The sequence below is a fragment of the Neodiprion lecontei genome, chromosome 2, assembly GCF_021901455.1.
Source record: "Neodiprion lecontei isolate iyNeoLeco1 chromosome 2, iyNeoLeco1.1, whole genome shotgun sequence".
NCBI classification, from domain to species: domain Eukaryota; kingdom Metazoa; phylum Arthropoda; class Insecta; order Hymenoptera; family Diprionidae; genus Neodiprion; species Neodiprion lecontei.
The window spans coordinates 3,356,444-3,379,261 of NC_060261.1; the positions used below are offsets into that span (position 1 = coordinate 3,356,444).

The window sequence follows — 22,818 nt, forward strand, 5'->3', positions numbered from 1 at the left end:
CGCTGTAGGTTTCTCTGTGTTGCCAACATAATTGTCTGGTGAAAAAAATTAGCCTTATCAGATTCATTGTCCCCAAATGTACATACGTATGTATGCCTACGTATTTACACGCGAATTTTATGTTATATGCATAAATAAACGAACGTGGGTGTACCTCCAGAGCCGTCACTCGAGCCTGCAAATTGACAGTAACAATTACGTCCAGAGATTAAATTATATCCCGCTATATCATCCTTGAATGGCCGTTAGGCACACACATATATGCATACGTTGGTTACAAAGCGTTCATACCTGCCCACATTTCCTATTGTATACGTATAAAGGTACGTATGTATATGTAGTATGGGTACATACACATATGCAACAACCGACGCTTTAGCGCCGCGTTCTACGTACTTACGCCCCGCGGCGATCTGTAATGATTAACTGCGACTGGCCTGTAATTGAATTAACCTGAAACTGAGCCCTCAGCTCAACTCGGTTCGTTCTCTCCCTCTCTCTCTCTTGTTGGCTCATTGGTCCCCTTTCGGTACATAAACTCCCGCCGTCCGCCTCCGACAAAGTGCACACCGTATATACATATACGTACACGTGGAGTCCGGTTCTATATCAGATGAAATTAGAGCGAGGTACAGAATTTTCTTTACTTTACGATTTTGATCGTAATTTGCTGTACGGAGAAAGGTTTCTTTTTTCTCACCTCATCGTCACTGTGATACGTTTGAGTCTCTTTTTTGGACCAATTATGGATTCACTGGTCTACAAAAAAACAAAAACTCTTTGTTTTCTCCTCATTATTATTACGTTTTTCTTATGCTTATTAAAATGTTTGAATTTGTGAAAAAAAAGAAAGAAAATAAATTCTCATGTTCTGCATACGTATTTCGAAGGGTACCTCCACTAACACTTTATCCGAGGGAAATTTTTTTCTCGCAACCGAGAAGACGAAGTGGGTAGTCTGCAACCGTTGAACGAGATGATAAAAGTTCGGAGGTGGTTTTCGCACACGTATAATCTTTGATGTGCGAAAGGGGGTTTTGGAGTAGGTACTCTGCTCGGTTTCCCTTATTCCCTCTACGTTGCTCCAGTCCAATTGCTATCAGTCGCTATATAATACATCCATTCCCTTGACGAGCCGAGAACGTTTGATCTTATATTGTGTGATGAAATTTCAATGTTTTACTTTTTTTTTTTCTCTCTTCTTTACCCCTCGCGCGGTGGTATATTAATTAAATGATTAATAATGATTTGAAAGAAGAATGACAATGATAGTGTGTGTTTTTAGCATGCATGATGCTATCATAAAGTTGCGGTGTTTGCAACCAAAAAATTGCACATGTTTTTCATGCTGTTTTTATATAGACTTTCACTCACTCAAAGCGGGAAAAATACTCAAAAAATTACATCACGTCAGGTTTTCTGCTTGAAGTCGTGTTCATAGTTTCATTTAGAGTAAAATTCATATTAATTCGAAATCTGGCATCCTATTGTTGATCACAAAAATTCTATGCACTAGTGATTTCTTACTTTTATTTAATGTGTATTAGAGCGAGACTCGAGAATAAATAAAAGAAACTCGGAAAGCGGAAGCGTGTTCGAAGGTGTATCAAAGAGAAGAAGAAAAGGTATCATAGGCGAAAAGAATGAACACGGAATCTTAAATACATTTCATGAAGAAATTGTTTGTTTGATTTTATAAGAAATATTGTTTAGTCCGTTGTAATGAAATGGTCGTTTTCTTCATTATCGTTGTATTTTTTTTTTTTATGCAAACACTACGCATTTTGCAAAAATATTGTACGTGACGGAGGTTTACCAAAAATTTACCAAAAACATCCCATGCCGCTGAATTGAAATATTTTTTCCAGACTCGTGTAATTAATTCGACGTGGTTTAAAGTTACCCGGTTTTCGGGGGATGGAGGCCCTTTGCCTCCGGGGGATGATAATCGAATTTCCATGCCTTACAAAGCTCATGAAATCCGAACTTATGCACCGTCACCCCCCTCCTCTCCCCATGACTTTCCGACATTACACTCCGCAGACTTTCCCTCGAACGCTGTGCAGAGGCAACCCAAGAGAGACCAGCTTCTCTGCGAGTAAGTATCGATTGCCACCGTGCACCGACAGAAACGTACAAAAGCGAAGAAAAGGAAAGAAGTGTATGAAAGAGGAGAAAAAACTAAAGGAAAAGCAAAGAAAAGAAAAGAAAAGAAAAGAGGAAATAACCGCGCGCGCGCGCGCGCCTTAAGAAATCGTCGATACGGTAATTGCTCGAAACGCTTACGCAGTAAAATTCAAAGGACCGTTGGAAGCTCGCGCCCCGAACTTGCACCGGATTATATATTTCAAGCTTTGATGCTCGAAGGGCGGAAGTGACGCCTACCGTCTTCTTTGTCCCGTGACCAGGGGCGGCAGGGAGGGTGAGACCTGGGTTATTATATTCGGAGCGAAAGAAAAATGAAAGAAGGTTAAAGCTCCTCTGTTTACTCGGTAGCAATTAGCCGGTATAGCGGTTCGTTCAAGAATTTTTTATTTTTTTTTTTTGCAAACGAGTAAAATAAAAAGAAAAAAACGATTTCAATTTATCCACTCCACCCCCCCCCCCCCCCCCCGCTCTTCTTCTTCGCGATTCCGTGGAGTTTTCTCCGTTTTCGACGAAGACGCGACTCGTTTTAAATTCTTATCCGATATCAACGGAGGTATCGAACTTCCGGTCGACGTTGCGATAGTCAAGTATATATATATATATTTTTTTTTAAAAACGTCGTAAGTCCACGCGGAGCCGGATTTCACCCTCTTCATGAAACGGATATAATTAGACAGTGAAACAAGAGATCGAGCGGAGAGTTTCGAGAACGTATAACGAAGTTTAAGTATAAGGTAAGTAAGCACAAGTAATTGAGCAGACTTACGACGCTGTGCGGAATCCGGTTACGGGACGGGAAAACCGCGTACGCGTTATAATGCAGGACCCTACGCTTTTAGAATTGCGATTCGACTTCGATATCAAACCTCGCGATATTCATAATATTATGCCTTTCGGTATGATTTATCACCACGCTCGTGCTTTTCTCAACGCCTAGGTTAACTCTCGAACCCTCAAGATGCCTATTCGCGATTGTCGGTCAGACTGACCCACTTCCGAGATTGTGAAGGTACGGTAGCCGGCGGTCAACCCTCGCCAAAGGAGCCATTCTTTTCGGCGAAAGATGGAGCTTTTTTTTCCTTCTCGTTCTCTTTGTCCCGCGGACAAACCCTTCCAGCATGAGCTTTTCTCTTTCCAGTTACCTAAACCGTTTTTATCTTCAACCCTTCACCGCGTTTCATTCTTACGGCCGCACGGTTTTGCTCCAGCTTTATCTTTTCTTTTTTTTTCCATACGCTTTCACGCAATCTATACTGTTTTTTAACTTCCCGTTTCTATGGTTTCAGAGAAAAAAAAAAATACAGAAAGTTGTCGCGATCACCAGGGAAATGAAAAGTTGAGTGTTCGGCAGATATACACGTTTTAATATAAACTTCGAACCTGCAGTGCGAGAACGAGAAGTTCGAGGGCTGGCTCGTCAACAGTCTAACAATGAGACTGTTTATGCTCGGACCTCGTTATCACCTGATTTTCGCCAGCTTTTCGTGACCCGGGCGTTAACGTAACTCTGACTCTCCGATAATTTTTTCCAACTACGTCTTAAGTGTTAAAGAATTCCAAGGAATTATCTTACATCGTGTATCGTTCAAGTGTAAAAAGTTGTTAAATTTCGGATACAAGGTATCTATAGCTTTCCAATTTCGATGACGGAAAGAGAAAAAGAAGCTCTCGCATCCTTTTCCTCTTCCTCTGCGGTGCAGTGCAGCGATGCATGTCCGTGCCATGCACTTATTTATTTATCCATTGACTGAGAATTCTATGTTTTTCCTCTCTCTATTTCTCCCACTCTCTCTCTGTCTCTCTCTCTCTCTCTTCTCCTTACGCTCCTCGCGTTCCAAACACGAACATGGATCATCCGCACGATAAGCAGCTTTCAAGCTCTTTGTGCGGTGTATATTTGTACAGTATACATGATGCATCGAATGTTTTACCCTAATCGAAAGCTCGATCTTTAAGGCGGAGGCCGCGTTTATTTTGAATAGAAAATCCTTTTTAGTTTCTCCGGGAATAACGATAGGGGAATCAGCTCTCTCTCTCTCCCTCTTTCTCTCTCTCTCTCTCTCTCTCTCTCTCTCTCTCGCTCTGTCGTTCCTTTTTGCCTCCCGCTCGGTTCTCTCGGGCTTTCTCGGTTCAGTTCCTCGGTCATTACACATCGCTGCTGCAAAGCCTCACACCACCGCTTCCAATGCCAGTTATTGCCACTGTGAAGACGACGCGGTTTCTCCTCGGCGGTAAAAGCACGTGCATCCGCAGCTGACGGAGAACGTCAAGTGCAACTAGCGACCGCCTTGATCTCCGGGGCGAGTGCTTTTTCTTTGCCAATTTGAAAACCTCCTTTGATTTACCGCTAGGAATGGAAATGTACCGTAAAGCTCGTTTACACGCTCTCTCGTTTTTGCCGCTTTTTTTTCCAGTTCTTGTTTCTCTCTATCTCTCTCTCTCTTCTCCTTTCTCCATCTACCCGTTTTAAAGACTCTATCTCTCCGCAGTGTCAGACATTTTAAACGACGGGACGTGACCTCCGCGTTTCATCCGTGACGTCGATACGCCGTCACAATGCGGAGGAAACTTCTCTTGCAATTATTTAGCCTGCAGGGGAAGTGAAAAAAGAACCTCGTGGAGATGAGGTATAAAAAGATTTAAAAAATTGTTACCTCGTGAACAAATTTAACAACCTTTACTTACACCGAAACCCGTACTTTATACAGAATATAAACTGATCTTAATCATCCCTCGATTCTACGTTTGCTGTTCGAGGGAGAAAAAGAAAAAAAAGAAAGAGAGAGAGATGAAATGAGAGCTTGCACGCGGCTTTCAATACATATCTATTCATCTTTAGGCGAATTTTCTCTTAAAGTAGGCCATGTGCCGTATTATATGCATAAATAAATATATATACATATATATATATATATATACATATATGTATTCGTGAATACGGGCACGGCTATTTTGGTCTACGGAAATTCAGGAAGGAAGAGGAAGGGTAGAGGGTGGGAAACAGGAAACTAGAAGGTATAAGGTAGTGTAGGATATACATTCGCTGCAATATGTTTTCATAATATCCGAAGCTTCCAGCACGAAGCCAGGAATGAAAAACGGGGAGAATCGATATGCGGCGGAATATCAGAAGCTCTCTCTCTCTCTCTTTCTCTCTCTCGCTCGCTCTCTCGTTTCGTCCCTGATTTTGACGTCAACTTGAAAAAAAAAATGTCATTTCAAAATCTTAAGTGACATAGGTATAGCTATCATTAAGAAATTCCAAGGATTAGATCGAAGATTCAATAAAAGAATCGAAGAAAGTTTAAAGGTTCTTACACTTCAGGACGAACAGTTGGTATTTTCAAAGATAACGAACGGTGAAAGAGAAGTGAAAAAAAAAAATGTTTGATCTAATATCGAGAAATTGTTCGTCTCGCGAATGACGGCGAACTTGAATTTTACAATTTTCAAACGCTAAAAACTATGAAACTCTATTGTTTTTTTACATCCGATATTATAAAAGTCTTTCATCGTCCTTAAATGACTCGAAATCCAACAGTGACTCTCGACTTGTATGCCTACAGATTACGAATTTTTTTAACGTTATTTCAGGGCAATATATATAACAACGTCGTTAGATGAAATATTGAACGATATCACTGCTGGACTCCTCGCTCGGTTTCGTTTCATTTTATTCCCCTGCCTTCTCTATGCCTACTTCATCGCAGAATATTCTCAGTACACCGTACGTACGAATAACTACTGTGTAATAAAATTTTTCCCTTTTTTTGTGCAGCAATGGCAAAAACGACGGCTGGTTTAACAGAGAGAGAGAGAGAGAGAGAGAGAGAGAGTAGATAGAGAGTCTGGCTAAAGTCTGGCCGTGTCACCTGTATGGAATTCCTATGGCTCGTGGCTCGTGGCTCCCTCCCTCCCTCCACCCCTTTCGGTTTACTCTACATCGTCGAAAGAATGTTTAATATCAGATTTCATACAGTATGAAGGGTATGAAAAGGGTGAAGGGAGGAAGGGAGACTGCCGCGTAAAAGCAGATATCAAACACTGTGCGACAGCTTTGTTTCTCATGGATAATCCCGTCATCAGGAATTTATAGGCGAATACCGTTCTCTCCGGCTCTCCGTTCCCTTTCCCTCCGTCTACCTCTCTCTATCTATCTATCTATCCATTCGTTCCTCCCTGGAATAGTTGTAAAACTGAAAACTTAGCCGCGCAAGCTCATCCTCACGTGCATCTCTTTCTTCGTTCACGGTAGAAACGTGTCTGCAGCATCCAACCCGCTTATCAAGAAGAGAACCGAGCAACGCGTCCAAATAGCGGAAGAGAATCTCGCTACAGTTCCAAAGACTGATGCGACATGATTCAGACATCTGGCCACATGTTTCACAGAATTCTCTTCTTCTATCCCCTCCCTTCCTCACATCTTGTTCCTCTGTGGGGTTCACTGCGCAAGCTTTCAATCTGGTAAAAAGCTTGATGAAACGCGGAAAAAGTAATGCGGGGGGGGGATAAGGGTAAAGGAATTAAAATCGCAGATGGTTGAGGTGAATTTTATACACCTATTGAAACAATCTTTATACCAAGCAGGCTGCGCATGGAATAAAATTTAATTTGAAAAAAGGAAAAAAGAAGAAGAAAAAAAAAACACCTTGCTCGGTGGTCGAATCTGCTGCAGTCGGTTCAGCCTTCAGGATTGAGCCTCGATGCTTGAGCCTGTGGTGAGGAAAGGGGGGTTCTCATCAATATTAATGTCACGTCGTATCCTTAGTGGGCGATATCTGGAGTGCAGATATGGCTGAGCCGAAGGCGGCCGCGGAGCTTTAGAAGCTGCTTTTCGGGCCCCGGTCCCGTTTCAACGAATATTATATATATATATATATATATACATATTGAATTAGCAACTTAATTTATCCGACGCCAAGGGTATGCAACTTTGAGTAACGTCGAGTTTCAACTCGTTATATACCTACCCTCGTATATTATAGGTATACTCTCGATGCCGTACCCTATGCAGTATAAACCGAGTTTTGGTGTATCTGAGCTTATTTTACTTACTTACTTACTTACACACCACTCGAGCTTTCAGGCTTTCGAGCGACTTTTTACTGCTTATTTCTCACTTCTGCTATACTTCGTTACACGTTTAGCAAAAACGAGAAAAAAGAACGTGAGGTAAATAGATGAAAACTTCACTGATTATCGACGTAGACCTTTGAACTTTACTTCATCCTCCCTCCGAGCGACCGAATGAACCCCAAATCCAACGCGGGATTTTAAGCATTACAATTCTTCTTGGGAATCTTTAACCCTTTGATTATTCCGCGAATATAGTGAGCGTTGTAAATAAACAAAGTGTTAAAAATGCCTTTTTCTACAGAATAAAGGTAATTACGGAATGATTATGCGGAGTAGAAAAGTTGAAATCGGTGATCGTCGGTTTTTGGAGACGCTAAGAACAAATCCGACGTCACAATTTCAAAATTCAAGCTGGCTGATCCAATACGGCGGGCTGAAAATATAACAATTGATCCTATTCGCTCATATTAGACCCGCTATTTTGAATTTTGAAAATTTCTCAGATTTGAGTCCATTTTTGAAATCAGTGACCTTGAGAACCGTTACGTACCCAGTTTCAAGGAATTTGACTGCGAGGAACAATGTATGCTTCAATGGATGCTTAACGATCATGTCATGCAAGAACAAATCCTCGCTAAAATGTAAATAGTTTTCATTTCCAAGTTGAGAATAGTATACGATATTACATCCGAAAATTTCTAATCTTTTCGGAACGTCACACGAACGCAATTTTCTTCTTTACAATTACCGCTCTGCGCACACTTTGCACAAATAATACAAAACAATGGTATCACAAAGTAGATACAGCGCCTTGTGCGGAGATCGAAAATTGGATGAAACTAACGTGAAACCCTCCGGTAATCGAGGTCCTGACGAGGTTGTCCGAAGCTCCCAACGGGACCGGTTACCCGCCCGTTTTCCAGATCGAGAATTACGACCGTGTGTGTAATACCTAACAATAAGAGGAGGTTTTTCGACCGGCCGTACTTCCGGAGAAAATTTCGGCGCGTGCTTATCGCCGGCTTGATAGTCTTCTCCTCCCGCAATTAACACTCCTATTATTGCCACCCGCAGACGTTGCCCACGGCAATTTCACCCCCGAAGAACCACCGTCGACGGAACCGCCACCTCTGGGCGACGTCTTCGTCGAGAAGGATGCCGCCAACGACGGCGAGCTGCCCGTCTCTACAGCGAAGCACGACGACCCGACCTACATGGCCGTCGTCATCGGCGTCCTCACCGCCGTTATCCTCCTTCTTGCAGTCGCCATTTTCCTCATCGTATCCCGGCACAGGCAGAGAAAGTGCTTCGCAAGTCCCATGACCGGCAAAGCACCCTCTCACCTTGGATCCACCTGCGCCACAGTCGAAAAGGGCGCAGCCCTTATGGCTTACACTCTTGAGGACGACGAGAGGTGAGTTGAGATGCTTGTTTTTTTTTTTTTGAAAGAATAACATCGTTGTAGTTAAGGATTCTTGTTTCCCCTTCAAAGAGGCGCTTCGCGGAACCTCCAAACTTTTTCGATTTACATGAAATTTCAACCGTCAAATCACTACTAGACATTCCTCATTCAAATCACGTCAACAAAAAAAAAGCCTGTATTCGCTTGCTATGCATTAAACTTTTTATAAATAAATAGAATAATTTTACTCTTGATAATCAGATGTCAAGTTTTGGATTGTTTGGAATTTTGATGAATGAAGAAAGGTAAAGAACTTTTTTAAAAAAGAAACATCAATTATTGATCTTCGTTAAAACCAATATCCAGAAACTTACCGAATTCCATCAATCGTAAAAGACTGAAAAACACTTGTCTCACGAAGCTTTGTGGACGGTTATGAACCACCGATCACTTCGTACATGAAAAAAGTTAGCGTCCAATTGGTTATCAAATTGATTCGTAAGCTCGTTGAACTTTCGATTGCCAATCGGCAACGACTACAGTTACGTGGGTCGCAGGTACGCAGGAGGATCGCTGCCAACCCTTCCACGGGACCTGGGAAACCGACTGCTGGACATCGTGAAGCTGGACGATTACCAGGAGCCGTACAGGGCGTTGAAATACGCGCCTTACTACAGCTACAGCACGGTGGTGATGGAGATGAAGGACATGATGCTTAACAACAAGGGAGGAGGCGGTAGCATCAATCAGTCAGGTAGGTTGCGGACTGTCGCCGAACGCGGCTTCGACAAGTGTCGCATGTAAGATCCAACCCCCAATGGATCAATAGTCGCCCACCCTCAACCTTCCCCTTCCTCTATCTTTGTCGCAGTTTACGCCAACGGCGGCGTCGACACGTCCTACGACTACGCGGTTCCCGAACTTGGCACAGTACCACTCCTGAACCCCGATGGAGTTCCGAGGATCTTGTCGAGCGGAGCGAGCGACCAGGAAAGCCTCTTCTCGAAGGAATCTTCCCGCGGAAGCAAACCCGAGGATAAGAAGGTCAGACTCTTCCCTCTTTTGCACACCATGGAGGAAAAGGGTAGACCGAAAGTTCACGTATGGTACGGTGACGAAAGGATTTGTCCTCGCGGTGTGAGAATCAGTCTTGTAGTGTACGGAAGGGTAGTTGTTTAGTAAGAATGTCGTTCAAGGATTGGAATGATTGTCACAATGTGAACGCAAGTCCATCTGTTACTGCATCAAATGCGAATTTTCACAAATATGTCCTTTTAATTTTCCTCATGAGTGTTACGCACTTTGAAACCACAAGACTTGATATCTCACAATCAGCCAAGCCAGCATCGATGTGGAGAACGTTAATTTCGGTCACACCGTTTCTCTGATCGGCTCTTATTCTCTGACTTAGGAGACCATTTCCCGGGAATCGAAAGGTGTAAAATCGACGAACCGAATCAGCGACTGTCGGTGGATGCAATTTGCGATCAGTTACCAACCAGTTCTGCACGATCATCAATGCCCCCTTACTCGACTCGCCTCCGGATCTTTATTAAAACCAATTCCAGTTGAAGATCCTCGTGCATGCTCGTTGTAAAGCATGAACGTTATCCCACAACCGTTCCGTCATCAATTTGCCAAAAGGAATCGATTCGTCGGTGTTATAACGCGTTGTGATAATTCTTGAAAACTTATACTCTGCATACGCAGAAGGGACGAGGCGAATGTATCGTCATTTCGCGGTCGAAGAACGCCCGTTACCGTTTAAACTCGGGTCGTTAAATAGCGAGGTGGGAAGTGTTAGCGGCGTATAATCACTTGGCCGGTTTGTATCCCGGCCGCAAACGACGCACTGTGTACAAACACGCTACACGTTGTGCAGAGGAACAAGCGTATATCACCACCGATGAATTCCTGCCTCTGGTTGAAAAAGAATAAAATAAACTAAAGAAGGTCGTCGTTGGGGGGTGAGCACCCTCATCCTTCGCTCCGACAATACCAGCCCTTTATAATGCCAAATGGAGCCATTCGGGTCTTCGGATTGCGCGTTACAATACCGAATCTGATTGACGTCGCCGTGCTCGAAACAGACGAAGCGGAACTTGATTCGCTTCTGCAGGCCCTGCAAGCTGCCGCGTTATCGTTATCGTTCCGTTATATGCCGCGTTGCTTCTAGGCACAGGTATGTACAATTCTCACGGTGCGTGGTGTCTGTGCCCTGGGATTGGAGACCAACCGACCAACCGACCGTATTCGTGACCCCTGAACGCGAACGCGTTTCTCTTTGAACCTGAGGGTTGCCCATTGTTCCCCGAGTCATAGAGTGAGGCACCTACCGACCCTCCAAGGGGTCTCGGTTTTGGTACGGGTTTCCCGTTCTTGATTCAAGCTTCCTCGGTCTTAGGCCTCTATTGAACCATCCGGACTTGCTCCGATGTATCCCTGCAGACTGAAAATAGATACTGTTTAACCCAAATACTCGACACTGTGCGTGTTTCTTAACTATCTGTTTACGTTGTCTCAACAGATCCGTGCAATAGTTAGCTACCGATCATTCCCAGCCCGTGGGGAGCTGATACTACCCGGTGATAATGACACTCGACATTCGTCACGAGATCCCCGATTCTTATGGTATATAAGGTATCTGACCGCATAGCGTGTACAGGATACCCAAGACCATTCCAATCCATCGTATCGTCAATTTCTGCGGTAGTCCTTCCGACACTGCCGCCGATGGAAGTGTCGATCAATTTCCGGAACAGCTCATACCTGCAACGTTAGAAACCGCTATAGCGTCTTACGACACTAATGCTCAATCCAAGCTTTCGTCATACTCCAAGCAGACGTTCCACTGCGGAGTAACGTGTTGACCAGTACAGCTCGTTATGCTGATCGCCGAGCAAATGCTCAAAGTGGTTTTTGGTACGGGCAGCGCGATACTCCGATGGGTCCGATAGGGGCTGGAATGTATGATAATGATGCGGACACGTTGCGTGCAGTTAACTCTGAATCGTGCATAGTGGGAGTGGGTCGATTGTAACGACGTTAGGAGGCAGGCATGGCGTGATGGCCGATCGTGCATTATTAGAAATGTGATTAACATTTTCAGTCGCCGACGCAACAGGAGGTTCTCTCGGCCCTGAAGCGACGCCTGGAGCAGACCAGCGTGCCCCTCTTCCCACGCCATCGACTACGCATGCTCTCAAAGCTGGCCGAGGGCGCTTTTGGAACGGTAACTATGTGCGGTAGACGCAACCCTTTCCATCACTTCTCTCTCTCTCCCTCTCTCTCTTTCTCTGGTTTACTCGCTAAATTCGATGAATTTCGAGTAACACCTACATACCCACGCAGACTTGGTTGAAAAAGTTTTCAAACGAATCAACGGCTGTCTGTGAACGCGCCCACGCGTACTCTCGTACCGTTTTACCATACCATACCATACCATACCATATATTCACCCCGTGAACCGGTTACGAAATAGACCAAACACAATGATCGGGAGAAGCAGACGTCTGACCGAGTGATGCAGCTCTTGGAAAGGATATATAATGTATATGTAAGAACGTGGCCACTGCTATTGCTGCATCGGGTTGGTTCTGGAACCAATGCTGCTGGCTTCTCTTACATAAGGATATCGTCGACGAGTCGATGTTCAACTACAATGAAGAAAATAACTGCTTCATCATCGCTGTATAATAAACACCCGCCTTCCGCGATGGATCTTTAATAGCAGGTTTTGAACGGGTTAATGAGGTTAATTGTTTCCCTTTCTTCGGGACCCCTGAATCTCCGCCTATACTCCAGCTCTGATCCCACTAACAAAGGATAGAAAATTTCATCCGAGGTGCTTAATCGGTTTCACTGCGGAGCTCTGAGCATCCAGCGCTTATGACGCGTGTGAATTGGAGGAGGAGATCATCGGGAATCGGAGAGATGGGGTAAAAATGTTGCAGTGGTCGATTTTGTTCGTTTTCTATTATTATTTCAACCAGGGTAGTAGGTATATGCCTAGAGGAGAAGTGGGAGAAGAAAAAAAAAGAAGAAAATTCAAACAAAACGAAATAAAGAAAGAAAGAAAGGAGAAATTTGTAGCGTAAAATGCAAGCCGATTCCCCGGGTCGGAATTGGCCTTTTGTTAAATCCTCCGGAGGGGCGCAGGCCTGCATCTTGTGCCCTCTTCGCCTTCCCGCCAAGCTTCTCTTTACATGTATATATTGAGGTATATATTCAGTTTCAGTTTATGAAAGAGAAAAATTTATGCTTATAAAGGTGTACGTCGCCGAGGCCGAGGGCATACCGGAATACGGGACGACGGCAACCCTCGGTAAAAGACTCGTGGCAGTAAAGTTCCTCCTTCCGGATGCCAACGAAAAAGAGAAGTAAGTATGCAGATTGATATTTGCATTATTTCACTACCGCCGCCCACTGTATCGCAAGATATGATATACATACACTCCAGACGCCTGTCTATCCTTCCCAACCCTAAAGGACCCTTCGATTCCCCTTGCACTCTCGACCTTTGCTCTGCTTTACCTTACCCTTGTAGGGTTTATCTTTTTCCTCTTTTTCACCAAAAGCCGAATCGTCATTTATTTATTCGTTCAATTTTTCTTTCATTTTTCTTTTTTTTTTCGATTTCTGTTTTGTGTTTTTCGCAATATCAAGAAACAATGCTTTTTACTCACCCGACCGTTCTGCGGAACGTTTTTTTTTTTTTCTCTTTTCCAATACACGTCTCACTGGATTACCTTTACTTTCGTCTCGTACTCGGTCGTGCGTTTTTTTTTTTTTTTCTTTTTTTATGCTTTTTTTTCATTGTCATTCTTCTCTTTCTTCTCGCGTTGTTGAATGAAATTTATTCAACGGTCCAGCGCAACCCTTTGAACGATCCGTCAGAGAACGTCGCGTCCCTGGGCTTCTGGATATTTTTTTTTTAATCAAATGTTTTTTTTTTTGGACTTTGTGAATAAAAAAAAAAATACCAGGAGCCATTTGATCTCCGCGATGCCCCTCACGTGTCCATTTATGTAAAACTCAATATACGTATACACGTAGATATTTATACCTATGTACAGTACTGGAATATACATATAAGATGTAAGGATCAGTTTCGAAGCGCTTTGAGTACGCCGCGACGAAACCTCACGAAAGGACATTAAGGGGGTGTCCTGGTCGATTTCGACGTTAACGTATGTATATATCCAGATATCGACGCTCACGTATCTCGAAGGCAAAAAGAAAAGGTCTCAACAGTTCCATTCTATACGCAATTCTGAACAAAAACATTCCAATACATTTTTATTTTACGCAGAAATAAAAGAAACGGTATGAATTCTACGAATCTACTATTGCCATTCCGTAGAATCCGTGCCGTTTCTTTGTTTCCGCGTCAAATGAAAATGAATTGGAGTATTTTTGTTCGGAATTGTGTATAAAACGGGTGTGTTTAGCCCTTTTCCGCGTTTCAGACACGTGGAATTCGATACTTGAATATATATATGTATATATATACGTCAACGTCGAAATCGACCAGGGCACCCCCTTAAATTAGGCTATAGATTATACATTATACGATACACAGAGGGAGTAACATTATTGTATATTTATACAATGCTACCGAGCATACAACAATTCCGCAATGACAGACTCGTCGAATAGTGGGTTACGTATGTACAATGTGCGTATGTACACATACGTGTGTTATACAAAGAATATCTATGTACATACGTACATGCATTATATACCCGTGTATATAACATTAAATTTCATATTTCGATGTACATAAAGGATACAAAGCGTCGCGACGCGGTAGCGAAGCACATATCAGCGGCTGGTTTACAAAGGACACACGTTTTCGTCTCTACGTAGGTAAACACACACACACGCGTGTATGTCCGCGTATGTGTTACATCGGGACGGGGATTTTTCATGGTATGAGTTAGCGCAGGTTTCGCAGTCCTGAAAGTTCAGCCGTACGTCCATTGAACGTGGACACTGCTCGTCTGCGTGAATCCGATTCTCGGACGATTATTCGCCGGCCCAGAGCTGCCTTATGCCTCTTCTCCAGTATCGGGCTAGACATCAGAAAAAGGCGAGTTTGTCGTTTCTTTGAAAAGGAATGAATACATTTGCATACAATGACCGGGAGATAGGGAGGAACTTCACTGAACTGCGGAGCTGGAATCTCTATAATAATACGGTCGCGATGACGCGGGATCGAATACCTTGTACCAACTATTCTCTGCGACGTATGTGATCTTTGTACTTTTTAAACACGTCCAGCATCTTTATAATCCGCAAATGACGTAGAATTTAGGAGAATGATTTTTCGCGATTAATTACGTCGCTCGAAAATAGTTGGTTTAGTTCTCGTACTGGCGCGGGGTTGAAATTCCGAATTTGAAAAGTTCTAAAAACGCCGAATTCCGAATTTTCCGGTAGCGAAACTTACGGTAAAGAAATCAAATTTTGACGAAACTTCAAAGTTTCGAATGATCTGAAACCCGAGGCTCAAAGTTCCAAAAAGGTAAAATACCAGAATAGTGTAAATCAGACAAGTCAAAGTTCCGAAGGTGCGAAAATAAGAAGATTTAAAAATCTGAAACATCAAAGTTCCGAATGATCGAAGATTTTCAGGTCCGTGAATTTCTGGCTCGGTGAAATTTCACCACTTTGATCTTCCTTTGTTTGTCCTGGTCATTCTGATTTTCAGTTTTTCTGATTTTTCACACCCACTCATCGAGTAAACTACGCTGAGTGTGTATATTTTAATTTTCGGAATTTCACTCTATCGAAACTTTATTTTTCGAGTTTTTCTTACTTTCCGGAACTTTGCTCTATCGTAACTTGAATTTTCGTAATCTTGCGTTTCGGAACTTTGAACCGTCGGGTTTCCGACCATTCGCAACTTTGTCGTTTCTTCAAAGTTTGATTTCTTCACTTCAAGTTTCGCCAGAAAATAAATCGGAATCAGGCGCTTCCGGATGATTTCAAATTCGGAACTCCAACCCCGCCCCATGCTACTCTTTTTTTTTCAATCGCTTATCGGAAAGTCGGGACTCCGTGCGCCTACATCAGCTGCTTCCGTTGTGTCCGCAACACCTCGCGGGTCTCTGACGTGAGCTGTTTGCTTTTGGCGAGATTATAGAACCTGGGGGATGTAGACACGCGTTTGCTACCCTGCGTGCAGGTTTATACGCAAACGAACGCAACGCCTCGCCTCGCCTCGCCTCGGCATTGCTGACACGGGAGATAAGGGTGTTTTATGTGTCATAGTCGGTATCACGTCCCGCAGGCCAACCCTCGATCCTCCACCATCACTGAACTCGCTTCGTACCTACTATATTAAAAATAACAGAGCACCCTCTGTTCCGAGATCGTGCTCCTTATATTCCTTTGCGAAAAGAGCACAGCTCGAAGGATTCTCACCGAAATCACAAAGAGTTTTCCATCTTCAAGGTACGTATGGCAGGAATCGGAATCCTGCGATCATGCCTACCACTCGGAACTTTAAAACGGTGGTGGATTTTATTTCAGGTGTAATTTGTAAAACAACCAAACTTCGCAATCTGCAGTGTTCAGAGTGTTAAAAAACCGAAAATGTTCAAAATGCAGGAAAGTTCTTTAGTGTTAGAGTCCTGCTGGTTTGTTCAATTCATCGTATGCAAGATCAATTGACGGTTTGAAATAAATTTTCAACAACGCGGTTGTTAATACGTGTTATGTACCAAACCAAGCGGTAAAAATAAGTGAACAATTATTCTGCAGCGGCAAGTTCGCGCGTTTTTCCATTCAATATAGTGCCTACTCGATGTCCGGTATGGTGCGGGTCAAAATTTGCAATGTAAAACGAGGGTGAAAGCCCTTTTCGGCCCACATGCGGGTCGCACAAAACTTGCGCGGAGGGTGAAACGGGAAAGGGGTCGTAATGACAAAGTTTAACGGTTTATCATACCCCGTAGGTACTCGACGTTTATAGCGAGAGAAAAAAGACTAAGACTCAAATGTCATCGAATTACGCGTTTATGGATAAGTATACAGGGATATTGAGACAAGATAAGATCCAAGCGACCGAATACAAAGTGTCCTTCGTTACAAGCATTCGTGCATAATCAAAACTGCGGAAGCAGAAGATTGAAAATTAACAGGCTTGTAGGTATTATTTGTCGGTTATGATGTTCGTTTTGTCTCTTTTGGAAATATAATAAGCCAATGAGAGAGTGGCTAACTATAAAGGTAGACTTAAGACATAGATTGAGTTGATCCTCTAGACAGTTTTTGTTCTATGGTCTTCTTTTTTTTTTGGAGTCATGTAGTCGTTACTGACGCCATCAGTGCAGCGCTGCCAACCCTAAAGAAATTTCTTTAGATCTGTAGAAATTAAGAGTCTGTTCAATGAAAAAAGAAAAATTGTGTTCTTATATGCATAAATATTGTCGTTTAGGCTCGAATATGAAGAACATCTGAAGGTCTCCGACGAAATCTCAAGACTGATATTTAAATCTCTAAAAATGGTCTGTAAAATCGAAGAAATAGACTAAGAATTAACCAATTTTGAGGTTACTGAGAAAATATGCACCAATTAGATAGCGTCTGCAATTGTATGGCTAAAAGTTCCTAGTATCTTTATACTTATAATTCAGATTGTAGGATATAAATCTGTCTTTGTTACCTGGTTCGGTAATCATCATAATATATTTCAAGGAAAATTTACCACGTTGTAAAACGAAGACACGAAATATATTACGTATGTCCTGTATTTATTGAGTTTCAATACCGTCAAACATCACTCCTGAAAATGATAAATATAAAGAATTATTGTAGCGCCATTTAAAGAAATATTCGTGTGATAGGTTGGCAACACTGGATCGATAAAGCTAAGATAGACGCTACGCTAACTGTACAAAGTTCCGTTTCTTCTTGTATTGTAATAAATACATTACAAAGGTTAAAGCACATGTGCCACGAAACACAATCATGTCCCATAATCATCTTTGCGACAATTTATGCGTAACGACGTCCAATTTATAGGCACATCACGCATAGAATATAGAAGCGTAGTAGCCTAAGTGCGGTTATCGCTGCCAGTGTACGTCTCTAACTCAAATAGAATCCATATATGCCTTACCTAGGAAGGACGGCGGTTCGTCTAGCTGGTGTACAAGGTGAATCGATACCGTGTACTTTTCCCGACAACACAGTTATTAAGTTATCACGCGAGACAGCCATTACTTCCAGCTTGCCCGGCTTCTGCCCCTCACCCTTATTCACCCTACCCCCCGCCTTCGGCAATACGGCGAAAGTATCCTTATACACATCTGGTATCGTCGTAGCGACACTCGCAATAAGCTCCGACAAGTCCTGGGCCTAAGTACTCGACCACCCCTTAAGTGAGTCGGTGTTATTATAAGAACCGTCTTGCAAACTGACGAGGTATTATAACTGATCTGGTTTTCGTGAGCTCGAAACTTTGTTAACGATGAGTACCTAGAACGCTGAATCGCTACCGCATCCCATGGTATCAAAAGTTGGGAAAAGAGAAGAAAGAAAAGTCGGCGAACACGAATGAAACAGCGTAGCATCTCATATAAATGTTTGAGAAAAAATTTACATACAACACAAGTTGAGATACAATCGACAATTCGAAAAGAGCTTTTACTGTAATTATAGAACATTTAACCCTTTCAGTCACACATTTTTCAACTCAATGTTTTGACCTGAATTTTGTTGATCGGGGGGTTTTTGGAGTCGCTAATCAAGAATCCGAAGTCAGAATTTGATGATTTCTAAATCCAAAATGGCGGATGTGAAATCAAACAAACTATCAAAATTGACGAAGGGGTTAAAATAATGAAAACTCTCCTGTTCTGTCATCCAATATTCTAACGTTTTTTATTTTTATTTTTTACAAAAGCAAATTAATCGAATTTAGCAATTATTACTGTCTATCAAATGCGGCGAAAAAATATTTCGTCAAGTCGAATAAATTTGGTTTCAATCGGCAACACAAACTGTTGTTCTGGTGACTATTTTCGTTGTTTTCTTGGATGAAACAACACTTTTACGAACGGTAAAAGGAATAATTTCACCATATTTGATAAATTCGAAAACTCCATTCTCCGAATGCAGCAAGCAATGAAATTTTACTCAATGCACAGCGTTGACTTTTCGCAGGCTCGACTTTCAGCGTGACGTAAGGATCCTCGCAGCCCTCGAGGATCGAAACATCGCCAGAGTCCTCGGTGCCTGTTGCAGAGAGGAGCCTTTCTGCGTGGTTATGGAATACCTGGATCACGGTGATCTTTGCCAATTTTTGAAGACCCACATCACGGCCGAAGACGCTCATTCGATGCCGATGGGAGTGAAGACGCTCAGGTAAGTAAAATAAAGATTTTTCTACGAATGATAGGCTCGTCGTCCAATTTTCCACCTTTAAAAATCCCCCTTAATATCTGATCGTGAAACTTTCCCATTAAACGGACATCGAGGGAAACCCAACTGATTTATGTCTACACGGTGTAAAAGTTTCGATGCGGTATTAAACCGGTGAAATATAACCATACGGGAATGAGGCCGATGAATAAAATACAACAAAAAAATTTAAAAAAAAAAAAACTTATATGACGTACGAATGTGAACAAAGACGGGAATCTGAAGATCTGGGTAATAAGAAATACGCGTACAAGGGATGAAATTAAAAAAAAAAAATCAATATAATTGAATACCTGAGAGAGGTGAAAAAAATAAATAAATAAAAAAATAATAATAAGAAGGTAAAAAAAAAAAAAAAAAAAATGAGAAAAGAGAAAACGTAAAGAAAGGAAACGCGCGAACAAAAGACTTTTATTCCTTCCCCCTCTGTGTGAACTCCCGGCAAACAGCGTTATCCACTCGAAACGTTGTACGCGCACAGCTCATATATTATACATATATAGAATATAAAAATATGTGTGCGCACGTATGCATACACGCGTTTACGTACACGTACAGTCATGTATTGAAGAAAAAGTTTCCCTCAAAATGGATTTTCCAACCAATTTTATTACCCTGCCTACCTCTGCTCGTTTTCTCGTTTTCTCTCTCTCTCTCTCTCTCTCTCTCTCTCTCTCTCTCTCTCTCTCTCCCTCCCTCCCTCCCTCCCTCCCTCCCTCCCTCCCTCCCTCCCTCCCTCCCTCCCTCCCTCCCTCCCTCCCTCTCTCTCTCTCTCTCTCTCTCTCTCTCTCTCTCTCTCTCTCTCTCTCTCTCTCTCTCTCTCTCTCTCTCTCATCTCTGAACCCTCGAGTAGATTTTACCTGCAAAAATCAGATCTTCCTCGTGACCCCCCCCCCCTCCCCCCCTCTGCATTTACGAAGAGTTACAGACTTATTCCACGTATATTCCATAATAAATCCTGTATGGAAATTTGTACATACGAACGAGCATATCCGATGATTCAGTTTGAGTTTTCGGTTCAGTGAAAATCAAGTCATTTCAAATTCTAACGCTGGTATTATTTTTTTTTTTTTTTTGTTCTCACTTCTTGTTTTACACTCCCGTTTCTGCCATTTCAATTAAATTTGTCCGTATTTACTTTTCCCTTTCAACGGCAAGTATTTATCATACATTATAGGTATGTATATCCATGCATACCTATATACAAATACATATATATATATATATATATATATGTGTGTGTTATGTGCGTACAGAGCAGAGTGAAAACTCGTGTAAAGTTCGATGCAGGAATACGTATTTTTTCCTTCTCCCTTTACCCCCCCCCCCCCCCCCCCGCCCCTCTCTCTCTTTCGGTTTTTTATATTCCATTTTTCGTTTTGGTTCGCTAATTGGAGAGAATTCGCACGATGCATACGCATATAATGATAACCGGTATACCGGAAACTAACGGCTGTACTGCGATGAAACAAATATTATACATATTATATACCTATACCAGTACTCAGTTGATTAAATAAAAATTCCTCGACCTTTTTTCTCCCCTATATCTCTGTTCCAATATCATACCCTTTGAAATATTGAAAACTATTGATACTCCCGCGTACGGTATTCGTTATAAACTGACACAGGTGTATTTAGCCACAGCTAGGCGAGTATCAAACGGCGAAATAATTAATTGGAAACACGTTAGAACTTCGCGTCGAATCGGGATATTCGAAAAACTGAAATAAACGTATATCGAATAAATTAATAATAATAAATAATTGTTATTGTTTAATTTATTTTTTCCACCTCTTTTTACGCAGTTTCAACTGTCTCATCTACATGGCAGCCCAAATAGCTTCGGGGATGCGTTACCTGGAGAATCTTAACTTCGTACACCGGGATCTGGCGACGAGGTGAGTCGATATAAGCCATGTTTTTTTTTTCCTATTCCATTACCAGTTTTTGTTTTTGATCTCTTTCTCTCTTCTTTAACCTACGTCATTATTATCGGATCGAACTTATCGAATCCACTGGCAATGAGAGAAGTTTTCACTTGCGATCCTTTTACTTGTGTTTTCCTCGATTTCACGGTCGCCAAAAAAAGTAGACACCCTCGCCGTTTTGAGATTCGTAGGAATCAAGGAGGGAATATGGAAGGTAGGGGTGAGGTTTGAATGTCAGAGAGGCGGAACTCACCGCTTCGCATCAATGCCGATAAAAGTATTAATTTTTGGTACATCAAATCGAATATTATTTTACCCTGGAGTGTATTTCCATAAGCCGAAAACAAACATTCGTTCGTATCGGTTTGATTCGGTTCGGTTCGGTTCGCTTTGCCGTGGGTGTAAAACAGGAGGAGTATAAGACGAAGTGGTGGAGGAAATCGAACGATACGAGGGATCCACGGGGAAATCAGCGCCGTCAATTCGTTAGGCCTTAGCACTTCTGCCGACTGTCCGAACACACATCGCCCTACCGACCTCGCTCGTACTCTTCTGGGAATAAATTCACCGGTAGCTCGAATCACCCGTGGCAATTAGACCTCCGCAGCCATTTGGTCTATATAAATAATAATAATAGTAATAGTAATAACGATATACGTCACATATTGACAATGAGGCCTGCGAAGTTATAATTACACATGGCAAATATTTGCGCTCCCGTTTATGCTGGTCGTGGTAGCCGCAAACTGTTTTGTTCTTTTATCCTTCATCTGCACGGTGTATAAAATACAAGAGCGAATGGCTAACGGACAAATTAAGAATGACCAAAAATAAGCGATGATCGATTAGATCGATTATTTTTTAAACTCGATTAATCGACCGAATCGATTGTTTTTCCTCACAATCGGTTTTCTTTTTTTTTTTTACTCCCATATTAACGAGGTAAAATAAACATCAATTTATGTAATTAAAGTATCGATTGTTATCATGTTCTTATTTACTAAATAACTATTTGATGTAATTAGTGAAAGAGATGAATAAACATTTTCATCTGAAATTGAACAATATTTTTAATGAAACTAGAAACTATCAAAAAACTTTTCCACTGTTGAGACTACGTATTGAAATTTACGAAATTTTGGTTTCATATGCACCGTTTTTAAAGAAATACGAGATAATCGATTAATCGATTAACTTTAACCGATTCAATCGAGTTGTGTTCGATTATTTTTTTGGATTCGATTGATCGATGCATCGATTATTTTCAGCTTAGTGGCTATCGGTCGATTGATCGAGTTTGAAAACTAATCGATCATACTCGATTAATCGGGGGAAAAATAATCGATTCAATGGAAATTGTCCGAGAGGGTTTTTAATCGAAAATCGATTATAATTGTTTTTGGTCATTCTTAGAGAATCTCGAATTGTGTATAACAAATCCTTTGATCTCGACCATCGTTACATACATATATACCTAATTCTTGTCCGCGGGAACGTTCACGTTTATACGTCTACACGTTTGTACGTCTACACGTATCTACCTACTTAGGTATGTACGACATGATCGTGGAGAATTGTTCAGTGTCTGTGGACGCGTACCTACTTATGCGAGCCAGATGGTCAGTACCTATACCCAACGGTAGACACGACATACACGACCTTCCCCCGCCGTAGTACAAGATTTCAGTTATTGAAATGCGCCTATACTCTGGTTTCGGAGTGAAATCGATACCGACGAATACCCTGCAGCACCGCAACCAGCAGGCAATGGTCGATAACCGTGGACGGAGATTGTATCGAAATAATCAGAAATCAGGAAGTTACGTTTCA

General features: G+C 42.1%; 1 protein-coding gene across 4 annotated transcripts in view; it reads left to right on the top strand.

The window, feature by feature from the left end:
* LOC107224739 (epithelial discoidin domain-containing receptor 1) overlaps positions 1-22,818 on the top strand; it is a 143,402-nt gene that overhangs the window by 110,010 nt on the left and 10,574 nt on the right. For 3 of the 4 annotated variants that reach the window (XM_046731157.1, XM_046731155.1, XM_046731156.1), the window contains 7 exons: positions 8,299-8,638; positions 9,169-9,380; positions 9,498-9,670; positions 11,736-11,858; positions 12,896-13,005; positions 18,800-19,000; positions 20,866-20,958. In XM_046731157.1, coding sequence (XP_046587113.1) covers positions 8,299-8,638; positions 9,169-9,380; positions 9,498-9,670; positions 11,736-11,858; positions 12,896-13,005; positions 18,800-19,000; positions 20,866-20,958 — 1,252 coding nt within the window. The remainder of the gene's footprint in view (positions 1-8,298; positions 8,639-9,168; positions 9,381-9,497; positions 9,671-11,735; positions 11,859-12,895; positions 13,006-18,799; positions 19,001-20,865; positions 20,959-22,818) is intronic. The other variant, XM_015664921.2, reaches the window with a different exon arrangement.